The 14554-nt window shown below is 43.2% G+C and overlaps 1 protein-coding gene across 3 annotated transcripts in view; it reads left to right on the forward strand.

Annotated features, from left to right (window-relative positions):
• The window catches only part of mid2 (midline 2), a 112181-nt gene that overhangs the window by 52399 nt on the left and 45228 nt on the right, over nt 1-14554 (forward strand). For 2 of the 3 annotated variants that reach the window (XM_062394125.1, XM_062394124.1), the window contains 2 exons: nt 11905-11970; nt 13879-13974. In XM_062394125.1, the coding sequence (XP_062250109.1) occupies nt 11905-11970; nt 13879-13974 (162 nt within the window). The remainder of the gene's footprint in view (nt 1-11904; nt 11971-13878; nt 13975-14554) is intronic. The other variant, XM_062394126.1, reaches the window with a different exon arrangement.

The following is a 14554-nucleotide window of genomic DNA, read 5'->3' on the forward strand; positions in this document are numbered from 1 at the left end:
AGTTCATGATGTACAAGATTTATAGATTTACAGGATTTTCGACAGAGTTCTGCCGCGGAAGCTGGGAGAAGAGGAGCAGCAGGACAATAAGTCTTTGAACTGACTTTGTGATGTGTCGTTATCTGGGAGCTTGTACATTTCATGTGGAAGGGAGACTGAGAACACAGGTTAACAGCGCTGTGCTCCGGCGTTCCCGCTCTTAAAGCCGATGTGGGGTGCTGATGCATGCTTAATAGCACGCAGGGCCCCTTTTATGGCTTCTAAAAAGGGACACATCACCTATCCTCTCTGGACACTGTAATGGTGACAGCAGCAGCCGCCATCTCATCCACTAAAGCTCCACAGAGAAGACGCGTCAGAACAACGTGTGCATCTAAGGTCGTGCATGCAGCCCTAACATGTAGTCCTCACTGACTGTATATAAATGGAGCTTTAATATGCAGAGAGGTTCGGGGTTAATCACGGTAGGATGGATGGAGCTGCCGTGTCAAAGTCCCGTCAATACACATGAGTGAGCCTCACTTATACAGCATCAGACCTTTTGATGTGTATTTTGACCCTTTAGTTTGGTCGATGTCTCTTGTGCTAACATGGAGGAGGCAGGGGTTTATGATCTATACAGCAGCCAGCCACCAGGGGGAAATCCAGACTTCAGTTTTGGGGCGCTGTCATGTCACACTATGGGAGACACCATGTGGGTCACGATTCTGATTTGACAAACACGCAGCAGCAATGTAGACTTTTCCTTTTAGTTTCAATTACGTATATTTTCTCAATTGATCTGTCTGCGTGAATGAGATTTAAGAAGATGGCCAAAGTTTTAAAAGTCCATCCACATGCTGTATAAAAACAAAGACACTGGTCGTCTCTGCATTTGATAGCACTGGCTGTTTTTAGCTCTGTATAACTTCTTTTGAGATTTCCCTTTGGAATGTGCTGCAGCTGCCTCTGCTCGTAAAGCCACCCAGCCAATACCATTACTTCTCTTTATTACTGAGACCTTAATTGTCCTAAAACCTCAACCACCTCCGAGAGAAGTTATTATAGAGACTATATCTGTTGTGTCGTTTTATGTATTCCATTCTGCATGCGGTTGTTTCATTTTAATTAGATTTTACTATTCCGACAAAATCATTATTTCTTTAGAATGTTTTATTGCATTGATTTGTTCAGTATTTATTGAGCCAGAACTTCTTCAGACCCGATTTGTGGTGTAAAACCTGCTGAAGTAACAGTGCAACAAAGATTGTGTTCACTAAAATGCAGAAGCTAATTCCATCCTCCTGATCCTGACGTCTCTCATCTGCAAACACGTCCCTGGCAGTTTCTTGTGTGCTGGGGTCATGCAGAGGAAGTTCAGCTCCCCGGGGAGTCGTAGAGACAGGAGTGCTTGGTCCAGATATTGACGCCAGAAAAAACAAGCGTGCAGGATTGCAGGAACGCAGGGAATGCGTCTCCCCTATGTTCAGAAACTGTACAGAGGGTTTCCTGGTTCTGTGACTCTGGTGCCGGAACACATCAGGAATGCAGGGGCAGTGGAGTTGAGCCTCAGCTATGGCATGCTGCTCTCTGGCTGTCATGCCTTAGGAATTTGTCATTTCCTTAAGTCTGCTGGTGCTGGGATTTCCCACCCGGTGAATCTGTAGCGTAACATGTGTAAGGCCGACTAACACCAGAACATCTGTGGACGCCAAGAACATTTACGCGTTCAATCAATCGCGTTTTTCTTACATCGCCTCTCTCTCTCTCTCTTTCTTTTCACTTCCACCTCATCTTGCTGAAGGGTCCATCTCAGGTTTCAGGTCCCCTACCAGCAGCTGGTATGGTAACAGGTGTCATGTATATAGACGTTATGTAGCTGCCATCAGTGCTACTGTTACATGACCTCCGCTATAAATAAATAATAGTGACATGATTTACTGTGCTGCTTCCTGGGCACAGTCAGTCCAATTAGATAAGGCAAAGTACAGTAGGGACAGAATAAATCACTCCGCCCACCTTGAAGGAAGCGAACCCATCTGTTAAGGTGGACAGAGCTGCTTTGATACTAATGGAGACACTTTGTCTTGTCACTGACCACTGCCTCCATCTGTGTGTGTCTGTGTGTGTGTGTGTGTCTAGAAGTGTTATTTGCTGACTGACGGCCGGGCAGATGAGAGCCAGGTTTTGTTTTGTTCTACAACTGAACGCCCGCAGGGCCCGACAGGGGGTTACACTGTGGTGGGTGAGATAAAATGCCTCAGAGTGGAAATCTCACTGTTTCTCTGCAGAGTGCATCTAGCTCAGGGAACTGTCCAGCGGGTTACGAGGCAATCAAATCACACAATAAACTGGATTTGTGCAAAAGCAAGAGTTTTAATCTGAAAGGCAGGGAAATGGGGGGAGTATATTTGCTGGCCGACTGAGTTAAAACCACGCTGTGATCTGTCAAGATAAGCAAAAAGTCTTAAAGAAGAAAGGTTTTGTGGAGGCTAAAGTTGAGGCTGCAGTAAAAGTTGCCTTGGAATCAGATGCTTTACGTCAGAGCCGTCCGCGCCTCCTCCTCCCTACCGTCTATAATAAAGCTTTATTTTGCAATATGAACCCCTTCAGCAGGCAGCACATTCTCAACCTAGATTCCAACCCACACACCATGGCATGTGCTTTTATATAAATGTTGCATATATGAGAGAATTCGCCCCCCTGCTGGAAACGCCAGTCGTCGTGTGCTTTCAGAAACGAGGCGTTTGCCGCCTCTCAACCCTTTCACCCAAGAAAACCTTATCACACTCGCACAGAACCCAACCCCTCGTTTGCAAGTCCATGAGCTCAGATGAACTCCTCTGGAGATTTTTGCAGGAACCTGACAAGTGTAAAGCTTTTAGTTCGGGAAAGTGTCAGTCACACCAGATTATTGTTCCTGTTATGCAGCTGAAGGTTTAAAGAGATGACGCGTACAGCACCGTCTAAAGCGCAGATGACAAACAGACTCCAACCAGAGAGTAGATTAATTTGTAGGAGCTCAATTATTCAAGATAAAACATGTCATTTCCAGTCGGATGGCTGTTTGCAGTGAAGCTCTTCTGTTCTGCTTTAAGGGCAACTGGTCCTATAGCATGAATCTTAAAGTGAGACGCACAGATAGCAGAAAGTCTCAGAGACAGGATTCTGTTTGTCACAGTTATTTAGTTAATCAAGGATAAAGGCGGAATGAATAAACAGAGGATGAAGAAGATGAAGGTCAGGGTTGAAGAATAGATGAGGAGGGGGCACGGCCGACATCGAAGAAGAGCGAGGATGAGCGATCAGATGTGGCAGGGAAGAAATAAAGCAAGTAGTGGGGGTGGAGAGAAGCTTCACAGATTCCATGATGTCGGCTTTCAGGGTGATTCATTCGTCATCATCGCTCAAGATTGAGACAAACCCTTGCTCCTACCTGGCCTGCCTCCAGCACCGCCACAGGTGAGGTTCTCAACACAGTCAATTGAATATGAAATAGTGAAGAAATGAGGTTCATTTAGTTTAGGTGTCCTCCATTTGCATTTTAAGGAAAAACATTTCAGCAGTCACTTGGTTCTGCATGATTCACTTAGAGGAAGGTGATGCAAGGTAAATCTTGAAGATTAAATATCTGCTTTTGATAGAAGAAGGTCTGACTGGAGTTTAAAGCCTCAACACCATTTCACCGAGCCGTCCTTCTTCTGAAGCGAAGATTTGCAACATTTAGTGAAATACATTATTTACTTTCTCCAGCGAGAGTTCCACAGGAAGACTTTTTTGTATCTGGAGCCAGTTAGCATGGCTTAGCATATTGCCTGGAAACAGGAAAAACAGCTCACCTGGCTCCGTCTCAAAGTAACAGCAATCCTTCGCCCATGCAGTTTCCAAACCTTCTTAATTAACGTTTTTGTTTTGTTTGTTTACTCTATAAACAACAATGTCTGACAGCAAAAACGTGCTGCCTATTTACAGCAGGTTATGTGCCAAACAGTTTCTTGGACAAAACCAGTATAACCTCCTCCAGTTTTCTGGCAAATTAGTCCTGGCCAAGGAACAGTTTGGCTCATAACCCCTGCTGTTTGGCAAATTTTGTTTCCTTAGGACAGAACAAGTTGAGCTATTCCCCCTTGTTTCCAGGCCGTATGCTAAGCTAAGCTAACTGCTTACAGCTATTTGTATCTGTACAATAAAATCCACCAGAATCTATATTTTGACTGTCAAACTATTGCTCGATAATTGCAGCAGTAGGTCTGTAGGGTATTGAATTTGGTAATTTTTATATTTTTTTGTATTGTTTATGGCATTTTTGTCTTTAGTTAGATAAATAAAGTGGAGGAGATAGGAAATGAGGTCAGGGAGTAGAAGCTGCTGCCTCAGGCCATTGTGGCATTTAACCAGGAGGTTGGTGGTTTGATCCCGGCTCACCCAGTCCAAAGTGTCCTTGGGCCAGATACTTGATTTAAGCCAGACCATACTGATCGTCCATCCCTTACCATCTCACCGTATTTATTTAAATAAAGGATTATATATATTTTATATTTTATTTATTTCGATGCATAGAAAGAGATTATTATGATGATGAAGAACACAATCATGAGGATGACTGCTCCGATACCTCACAAATATTTTCTGTGTCCAGCCTGATTCAGTTGCTCCTTCCTGGCAGCCAGGTCTCAAAGGAGAAGAATGGCTTTAAGGTGAATGTACCAGCTCAACCAGAAATCCTCACATATCCAGGGTTTGTGAAGTGCACATGAATTTTCCACAAGCACAAATGTGCCGCGCCTCATGTGTCGCGAGTCAGATTATCTGGTCTGTCACTTTGCCACGAGTGATATGGTAAAACACCGTCAAGGACTCTGAAAGCTGTGGGGCCACAATGAAAACTTTACAACTGTCAAGTCAGTTATTCAATGCGTCCTCACGGGCAAAGCGTACACAGCTTTGAATCGCTTTGTCTTCAGGGAACAAAAACACCAACTGCCGGCACTAAATATATCAGTCTCTCTCAATGACTTTCAGCAACTTCATGTTTTCCTTGGATAAGATCTAATAGGAGACACTTGGCTTGACTTGACCAACAAATGAGGGCTGGGGCTGGATCCTATGACATGAAGTGTTCCCAGTGGGTGGATGTGTTGTGCGACGGCTTCGTATATTTACAGTTTTAAACCATTGATCGTTGCATCATGTCAACATCTGTCCAATGTGAAATTATTCGGCGACGCTTGAAGTCACTCAAAAGGAAAATCATAGTAAGTCCCCAAACCACATTTGTAACCTTCAAACAAATGTGACTTCTTTGACTTCATCTCTTTCTCACCTCAGGTTGACACTTTCTGCTCACAGGCTTAAAGTAGCGTTAGTGAGAACAACAGAGTTCTGTTCGGATTAGCTAACAAGGCTCCATTGACGGCCAAGCTTATATCACGGCCGGGTTTTTTTGCACAGCACTTGGTGCAGCTAAATTCAAGCAGGATTTTGGCACCTAATTAGAAAACAGATCCCGATTGTAGTTATTCAAGTAAAAGATGTTGTGTGTGTTGAGATTCATGCTGCAAAACATGAAATTGGAAACTGATGTGAAATTTCCTGCAGTGAAAGAAAGAAACACGAGGTCGCCCTATGCTTGTGAACACATCCGCATTGTTCAGATAAAAAAATATACAAGTTTTATTCCTCATAGTGGGATATTATTCCAGCACCCAGATAACCAATCAGGTCGCTTGTTATTTCTCCTGACAGACATCTTCTGCGGCAGCCACTTGTTCCTGTGTCATAATGGTTTTAGAAATATGGAACCAAGCAGAGGACTCCGCGTTCCCATCAGTCAGAATGACTCAGACCCAACACACTGCTCTCTCTGTTATTGCATTTTAGAAAATACAACGACATGAATAACCGTGTCATATGAATGTACCATTGAGCCGGCAGCTAGAAAATTGTATTACAGCCCATGATACGCGGCGGCTCGGTCCCCGTCTGTCTGTGTCTCTTGCTGTTAGGCGCTCTTTTTTCATTCTCTGTCCCTGTCTGTGCCTCCTGCCTGGTTTTCCATGCAGCAGCTAAGCAGGAATTGTGGCTGAATTAATTTCTGAGTAAGAACCATTAGCTATGGAAACCAATCGGTAGGAGGACAGAGGGACAGGTGAGCTCATCGTGCTGCGAGCTGCTGCTTGGAGCTGGTGTAGTTGAAGGTTAATACCAAGGACATGTGATTAGTAATAAGCCACAGAAACACTACCTAATGAGCCGGGCTGTGCCCTCGCTGTCACACATGGCGTATTTCCCAAACACTGTATGTCATATTTACAGTGCATGTCTTTATTTATTTTTTCCTTTATTGGTGTATTAATGCACCAAAGTTTGAGAAAAGGCAGGCAATTTTTCATCGTTTCTGGAAGATATAGTAGGCACACTAAAAAAAATCAAGAGCCGGAAAGCAGAGGAAATATCAGACACACTCAGGGGCTGTGAAGGTATTACAAAATCTAAACCTTAAATCAATAATTCCTGCTCTCAAACTGAAAGACCACACTCTTGAAAGAAACCTGAATACATTACCTCATCTGGGATTTTTGCCTTAGTTAGATTATCAAGCTGCTTCACATTATCATTAAACCAGGTCTTTTGTTATTGTTTTTGATTGAGAGACGCCGGCTGAAGTCTATTATTATGCATTCAACAGAGTTACCCTTCACTTCCTTTATATCCATGTATGGCTGGAGACATCTACTGCCTATACAATTTTCCCTTCTTTTAAATGTGCTTTGTTTCCATCTGTCCCGTTGTAATGCTTCAGTTTCAAGCAGTTAGTACATCTCCTGGAAGCATCTTGATTTCAGTTCAGCATTGTTTGAACAGTTATCTGTGGGTGAAACGCATCAAGCAAGAAATCAATCACACCACCCCGGACATGCAGCGTGCATCCTGAGCTGCTGTTTGTGATCATATTCATCTTTCTTCTATCTTACAATCTCTGCCTCTTTCAGTGCTGCTGTGTCCATCACATTATTCCCACTCATTAGACAATAGCGGATTCAGTTATACCTATTGTAATCACTACAGCGCTCGGTGCTTTGTTACTGTCAATATTGCACATAAGACTTCTACCTGAGTATTGATGTTTTATTCTGGCCTCTGGTGCCGACCAATGAGAGCTGAGCTACAGCCTCCATCTGCACAAAGCACCCAGGCTGAGCCGCACTGATGATAATGTCTTCAGTCATGAGTCACAGTGGTCGGCTGCAGCTTGAGTCTTCAGGACAGGAATAATCCTTATCTAGCCCACAGCCAGCGGCATCAGCCTAATGATATCATCTACTGTGAATACGGCTGGACGTGGATAACAAGGATCTGTTATGAGCTGCGCGGCGCACGATCCTGAGATGATGAAACTGTTTTGATCCACTCGTACCTGCTGATCTATAAAATACTGTAGGTGCTGGTGTGTGCAGGGGGAAAGTAGTTCATAAATCAATGAGGACACAAGGGCTTCAAATGCACCCACTGAGCTGAAAGAAGAGTTGGAACAGTGTCAGACAGATCAGAAAGATTCTGCATCTGTTGCATCAGTCCGAGTTCAACTTCTACTCCAGACTTTGACCAGTAATATACGTTGTCCATTCAGTTTTCTGTCAAAAGCATTAGATATAGATTCAGTAATTACCTCACAGCATCCCACAGCGCCTCTCGGCAAGAAGGTTCGATTCCCGACTTGGCCAGGGGCCTTTCTGAATGGAGTTTGAATGTCTTCCCTGGTCTGCAGAAACATTCTCCAGGTACCCAGTCCAAAGACTGTCTGTAGGATCTGGTCCATTCTTCTCCATTGTTCTCTTTTAAGCAGAGATATTGATCGCACTGCCAAGCAACTAGTCTATGTGTTATTTTCCTTTCTCACCAAACTGGATTTGCACGGCTCCAACAAAAACCCAGCGTAAGCCGAGTGAAATGAAACAGAAAGATCCTTTAAATCCATTCAGCCATATTCACTGTTTTCTACTTACCCCACTTCATCTCTGTCTGGCCCCCTGTAAATCTACTGCATCTTTACATTTAGATATCACACCATTCTCTGCCTCTGATCTGATATTAAATTATCTACTGAAGAACCACAGTATCTATTGTGGTATTTGACAGTCTGGGATATGACTTTGTTTCATGCATTTATTTCTTTATTTTCTTATTCTTTGTCCTTTTTTACTTATTTCTAATAGTTCTGAGTCATTCGGTCCCAAACCCCAAAAAGTAATTGGGAAGATGAAATTCAACACAGACCCATGGGATATGTCTGAGTCAAATACAATGCCAGCTTGTGTCTACTCTCGGCTGCTGCTCAGTAGTCCTGACGATTTTTTATCTCCCTTCTAACCTACAGAGAAACGTATTGATCCTAATCCCCTCATGTGGCTAAAAACTTGAATTACTATTGGATTTGTGTCCATTTGGGATGGCTTTTTTCTCTCTTATAATCAGTCTTGAGAGGAAAAAGCAATAGGGATTTGTGAAGCATACTCCAAAGAGCGGTTGACTGGGACAGCATACCATTTGCCCCTCTGTGCCTCCTTCCCCTGGTTTCCTGCTTCCTTTTTCCTTCTTTTCTTTTTGAGAAACTTCGTAAAAATGTTCCCAGAAAACTTCAAATGAAACTAAAGTAAGGATCTTCTTAACGCCTGCTCCCATTTATTGCTGCGCTCCTGCTGTTCAGGGATCCCCTGAGTGTTCACGCAGTCGCTCGTATAGCTTGAAGGTCACAGGAGTTAACTCATCTGTAGCATCGCATTAAGAGCAAACACCAGTAATCAAAGCTTAAAATTCACTGTTAAATAAGATTACATTTTGTTTGTTGTACATTTGTTGCTTTATGTCGAGTTGATATTTCCCCTAAATGACGAGCAAAGACAAAAGGTGTAAATGAAACCTTGCTTAATAGTCAGATAGAAACCAAAAGTGCCAACCTTTGAGCTTCTTAGCAACTCTCTTAATTGGGCACCAGCCCGAGGATTATGAGACAAGCGTGACCGTTTGTTACACTCCCTGGCAGTTTGTCGGTCTCAGGAGTTCTGCCCTATGGACTTTTATCCTCAGACAAAACCCCAGTTTCCCAGCAGGCTTGTGTTACAGACACGTCCGCACTCTGAAAAGCCCTGTGTTCACAACAGCTGTAAAGTGAGCGTGTTCCATTCTGTTGCTCTTCTCTCCAGTTTAATCTCTCCCTCTTTTTCTCGCTCTCATTTTTGCCTCATTGTTTCTCTTGTGCATGGGGGAGGATCCTGCATTAATTAAAAGAAAAAGACTTTTGAAGTCGGATGCTCGGCCTCGGGAGGTTTTGCTTCATGTTTAGTTGAGGCAGCTGTTGCAATTATTGTTGTTGTGTTGTTGTAGCATCCCAGACATTCAGGTGCTGGACACTCATTTTATTAGACAAGTGATGCAGTTACCTTTGTTAGTTTTTCCTCCCGAATCAAATCACTTTGATGTATTTATGATTTTCTCCCTCCTGATATTTGACCTCAAGCAAAAGTCCTTTAATGATCCTTTAACAAAGTAGAGATCAAGATCAAGACCATTCCTCAGATCTATCAATAAAACAGCACAATTTAAGTCTAAAAAATGATTTCCAAAATTGCCAACGGTTGATTTTTTTTCACATTTACTGTCACAGTCATATCAATTAATAATTAGTTATCACCGGCCAGGGTCATAAATATATATATATATATGAATCAGCCGGAACTCGATTCCACGGCTCCATCCCCTGTTAACAAGATGCCAGCGTTCGTAACTGGCTTTATTTCTGGATGGAGGAAGTGGAGACATCTGTCTGCAGTCTATGGTGCAGAGTCTGTGAACAGTGATGACGAGAGATGAAACTGTGACAGCAGTCTCAAACCAGAGATGGATGTGTGGCTGATAAACCTTACATCACACCCAAGTCTCCTGCTATGAAAGACGGATCATTTTACCCCTCTCTCCAGTCCCGACAGATCTGAAATATGAAAGAGGAATATGGATCATCTGTAAAGAAATGAGACCAGGACCCCCTCAACATGATGAGGTCATATGAGGGGGTGGTGATCTAACCCAAGATGATGGGCTGTCAGCAGCTGCAGTGGTAACTGTGCCAGGATGGACAGAATAAGGACTCAAGAAGCAGGACAGAGAGAGGAAGGAGGCAGAGATTCAGGTTATGGGGAGAGGAGACATAGTCTGGAAACGGGTAAAAGGTAGAGCATGACAGAAAGACGGATAATAAGGAGAAAGGAAGCCACAGCAGAGACAGAGGACTGATTTGGAGGCCTGGCCAGATTGGAGCTACTCGGCCAAACTGCCCCTCTCAGCATGGGACTGGTGCCTATTTCCATCCCATCAACCCCCTCCATCTCTGCCCCACTCTCTCATGCCACATCCACAGCTGAATCTGTGAATGAGTGATATTACCTTATGCTAATAATCTGCAGGCTGCCCGAGAGAGTCCTATCACGGGCCTAAAGCAACTGAAATGTAATTTGTCAATCATTTCCTCCTCGGCTTTTATTCCTCCTCCCTACATTGTGACTTGTCTTCTTTGGCTTTCCCATTTTCTACCTTCATTTAGCTCCATCTCCCTGCATATGTTGTCTGTCTCTGTGGTTGTGCTTCTCGGATTCACTTCCTGGAAATTCTACATTTCCACGCCAGTAAACACATAGGTGCACGTGTCGATAAATTCCCAAAATAAATAAATATGTTAAAATGACCACCGTTGCGGGTAGAAACAACTTAGCAAAGGTATAGAGAAAGTTTAATAAATGGACATTCAGATATGACTTGATAAAACAAGCTGCACACACAAGCTATTTCCTACTTAGAGTTTAGTTTTTATTACATATTTACACAAATAGCTGTCAGGTGTAACTGTGTAACTGCTAGCTAAGCTGTGACAAGGGTAACATTAGCTTGGTTACATGTGACTTAGACTAAAGAATGATATTAATCCAAATAAAGTGTATTTGGATTTTAATTCAATAGTATTGACACATGTGACCTGACATGAAAGTAACCCTACATATGACTCACACATCGTTTTCTATCTGAAAGGGCCTGAAACATTAGAAAACAACTATTTATATATACTTTGATATATTTTCATAATAAACATAAAACAAAGTCATGATTGCATTCAAGTGACTGGAATAAAATGTAGTGCATTGCTTGGTTCCATTCAAAATGTAGGGATGTTTTACAAATAGCTGCTGCAGCCCCGTATTTCTGTCTTTTTACCACTTCATTCGTGTAACCATCCAGCCAACACTTGCTCCCTCTCTCACCCTTCCCTCCCTCCTCTGCCTCCCCCCTCTCCATCTATCAGTGGTTCCAACCATCCTCGATGTCCGTTGTGTGTTGCAATGAGTTGGTTGTTGACTGTTGATGGGCCCCCTCCCCTTTCTCTGCCGCTTGTGCTGCCCAGTCTGCATGCAGCAGACTGTGTGTGCACACACACATGCATGTACGTAAGAGGACAGAGGAGTTTGTTTCTCCGCCGTCTCATGGGAGACAGCTGTGGTCTGATGTATTAATCATCTTCGTCTCTAGATTGCTAATTGATGGCCCATCTGTCCCCGCTCACTGGTATTCCGCTTCAAACTCAGCCACACACAAAACACAAATCGCTGCAACACAACAGCAACAAACACGGTGCTGGTTTCAAAACTGTAACTTCAGTCAAACACCAGTTCGCAAGGAAACAAATATAAACAGGCAGGGGGGAGCCACACTGTCTCATCTGCATTCAAGACCATGTGCATGAGACCATGAGAGGAGAGTTTGTGTCCAACTTATCAGGGAGGAGTTCTCCTCCTCAGCTGCTGTGAGTTCAGGAGGCAGACGTTGTGCGATCACGATTGTGTGTGCAACCTAAATGTGGGTGTATGTGTGTGTTCGTAGGCTTATCAGGTGAGCCCGGGCAGAGTGTCAGATGCGGTAATGGAGGCTTCAAAGACAAGCGCTGCGGTGAGTTCCCTGGCTGCCTTTTTACCAACGCCCCCCCTCTCACCACCACCAACACACCCAACTCCTCCCCGCCCTCCACCCATATCCTTGCTCATGGGCTGCACACAGACAGGCACGCAGGTAGACACCTGGAAGGATAAGGAAGTGATGCAGGGAGGGACGTCAGCGGCGAAATAAATAATTAAGTGGATGCAAAGACAAACAGACAACAGACAGAGTAAATCAGATTGAGGGACAGGCAGAGGAGGAGCTGCAGCCGCAGGACAGACACACACACAGACACGCAGTCAGAGAGTCAGGGTCGCGGCCAGGTGCTCGACCAGCCCACTTTCCTTTCACCTGCATGAATAGAGCCACTTCAAACACCCACCGCCCGTCTGCTGCTTTGTTCTGACGCTCTCTTTGCAGCTGTGGTTATTGTTGCCGGTGTTGTTGTTGTTTTGATGCCCATCATCGTCGCCGCCATTGTTGATTTGCTTCCTTTGAACGGCAGTTCTATTCCTGTCTCTCTCTTTGCTTGTTTGCCATTCTCATCTCCTGTACTGTGTTTATATGCTTGAGTGAGTTTATTTACATGCGTTTGTGCGTCCTTTATTTTGCATTTGACAAACAGTCACAACCAAGGAACAGTAATTGAGTGTTTGATCATCACAGTTGCAGGGATTTTATAAAGCATGTACAGGTCAGGTAGACAGCAAATTATATCACAGACAATATGTTAAATAAATGTGCTATACAAGCATTTGAAGCCATCGCAAATAACCAGTTGCATTATGGGAGTATCTCCTCAATAACTTTTCTTTCTCCAAATGTTTCAAAAGCTCATTTCCAGGTATTGACGAATAACTGTAAAACTAATTTGCTTTAATATAACCAGACCTTATTGCAAAATCAATATCTTTTTTTTTTTCATACAGAAAACTCAAAGATAAATGTCCTTTTTGTATTCTCAAATTTTTCATGCAAGCACAATAGTATGGGCCAGTTTTTATTTCACTGATTTATCACCACTTTGATAAAAACTCTCGTTCCTCCACCCACCCTGCATTGTTATTTTAAGGACTATTGCAGCATGCAGGTTTACAGACCTTATTAGCATTTGGATCCATTTATTATGACTGTTATTTTGTGTTTACATTTGTAAGGAGAAACTTTTCATGGATTTCATGTCTGGCAAAGAGACAGTGGAGCAATTATAACAAGAAGAATGAAAAGAGTAGAGCGTCAAATTGGGAAAACAGAGGGTAAAGCAGAGATAAGTGCAGCAACATTTCCTTTCCCATAAAGCGTCAATACCATTTTCATATTATCATACCAGCAGCTCATCATTTCTTTTTTTGACCAACTTTAAAAAATATGTATGCCGTGTGATGAAAGGGCCTTCATTAGTAAAATCAACATAATTTTGCTTGAGGTCAAATATCAGGAGGGATATTCATGATGTAAACTGTCTATTTTCATTACATTACTGTATTGCAGTTTTAACAGAACAATTGTAAATACTTAGAGAGGGATATGCCTGTCAGTGGGATGTACTTAATACCACACCGACGACATCATGTAGCACGATGTTAGCCGGAAATTAAGACAAGATATTCTTTGTCTTCCTGTGGCCAGGTTAGCAGACTCGGGTTCCCATAACGATACTGGAATGGCTCTCAGTAGTGTGCATACCACAAGAATCCTTTTAAGTTCATACAAGTTACTCCAAATTTCACCCATAACTATCAGTCCCCTAAACATACACCACAGGTTTGGTGCTGAATCAGCCACAATTCAACTTTAACTCATAACGAATGCTAATGTTGTTAATGTTATGTCTTGTCTCCTCGTTTTCCTTCTCTGTCCTTTCTACCTCCTCCTCCTCTTCCTCCTCTCTGCTCCTCCCTCCATTCCCCCCCAAAACAGCAAACCCTGGAGAACAACCTGACCAACCTGGTGAAGAGGAACAGTGAACTTGAAAACCAAATGGCAAAGCTCATCCAGATTTGCCAGCAGGTTGAGGTATGCAACACGTCTTTGTATTTGCATTTTTAGCTTTTTGATGGATTTAGTTGTGAAAGTAATAAAAAACATGTTGGAGCCATCTTGTTGATGATAAGGGAAATCAGCTGCGTGTGACTAATTCCCCAATTGGTTGGTTGAAAGACGGTCAGTGGCCGTAACTTAGCTCTGCTGTCACGCCACTAAGGCCCCCCTGGATTTGAGTGAAAGCTGCTGCAGTCGCCCATCCCTCACTATTGATGCATCAGGCTTCAAACACAAAGCTTCTTGCTTTTTGGCTCATGAATAACTCACCAGGACACGAGGTTTAAGGCCTTAGCCTGGATGGATTCTCTCTTTCTCTCCCTCTCCCTCTGATTTATTCCGATGAATGTCAGGTGAACAATATTGCCAATGCATTAATGATAATAAAATAATATACATATATATTCAAAACTCTTGCAGATGAACCATTAACACCCAAGTCATTCCACTGCTTTTAAAATCGGGGTCACCACTCCGACTCCCTGCTCTTTCCACTTCTTCTGACAGAGGGAAAAACTTCTGATTGAAGAAGTGGTACAATCTGTGTCGTATTTCT

This window comes from Platichthys flesus, chromosome 8, assembly GCF_949316205.1.
Source record: "Platichthys flesus chromosome 8, fPlaFle2.1, whole genome shotgun sequence".
NCBI lineage: Eukaryota > Metazoa > Chordata > Actinopteri > Pleuronectiformes > Pleuronectidae > Platichthys > Platichthys flesus.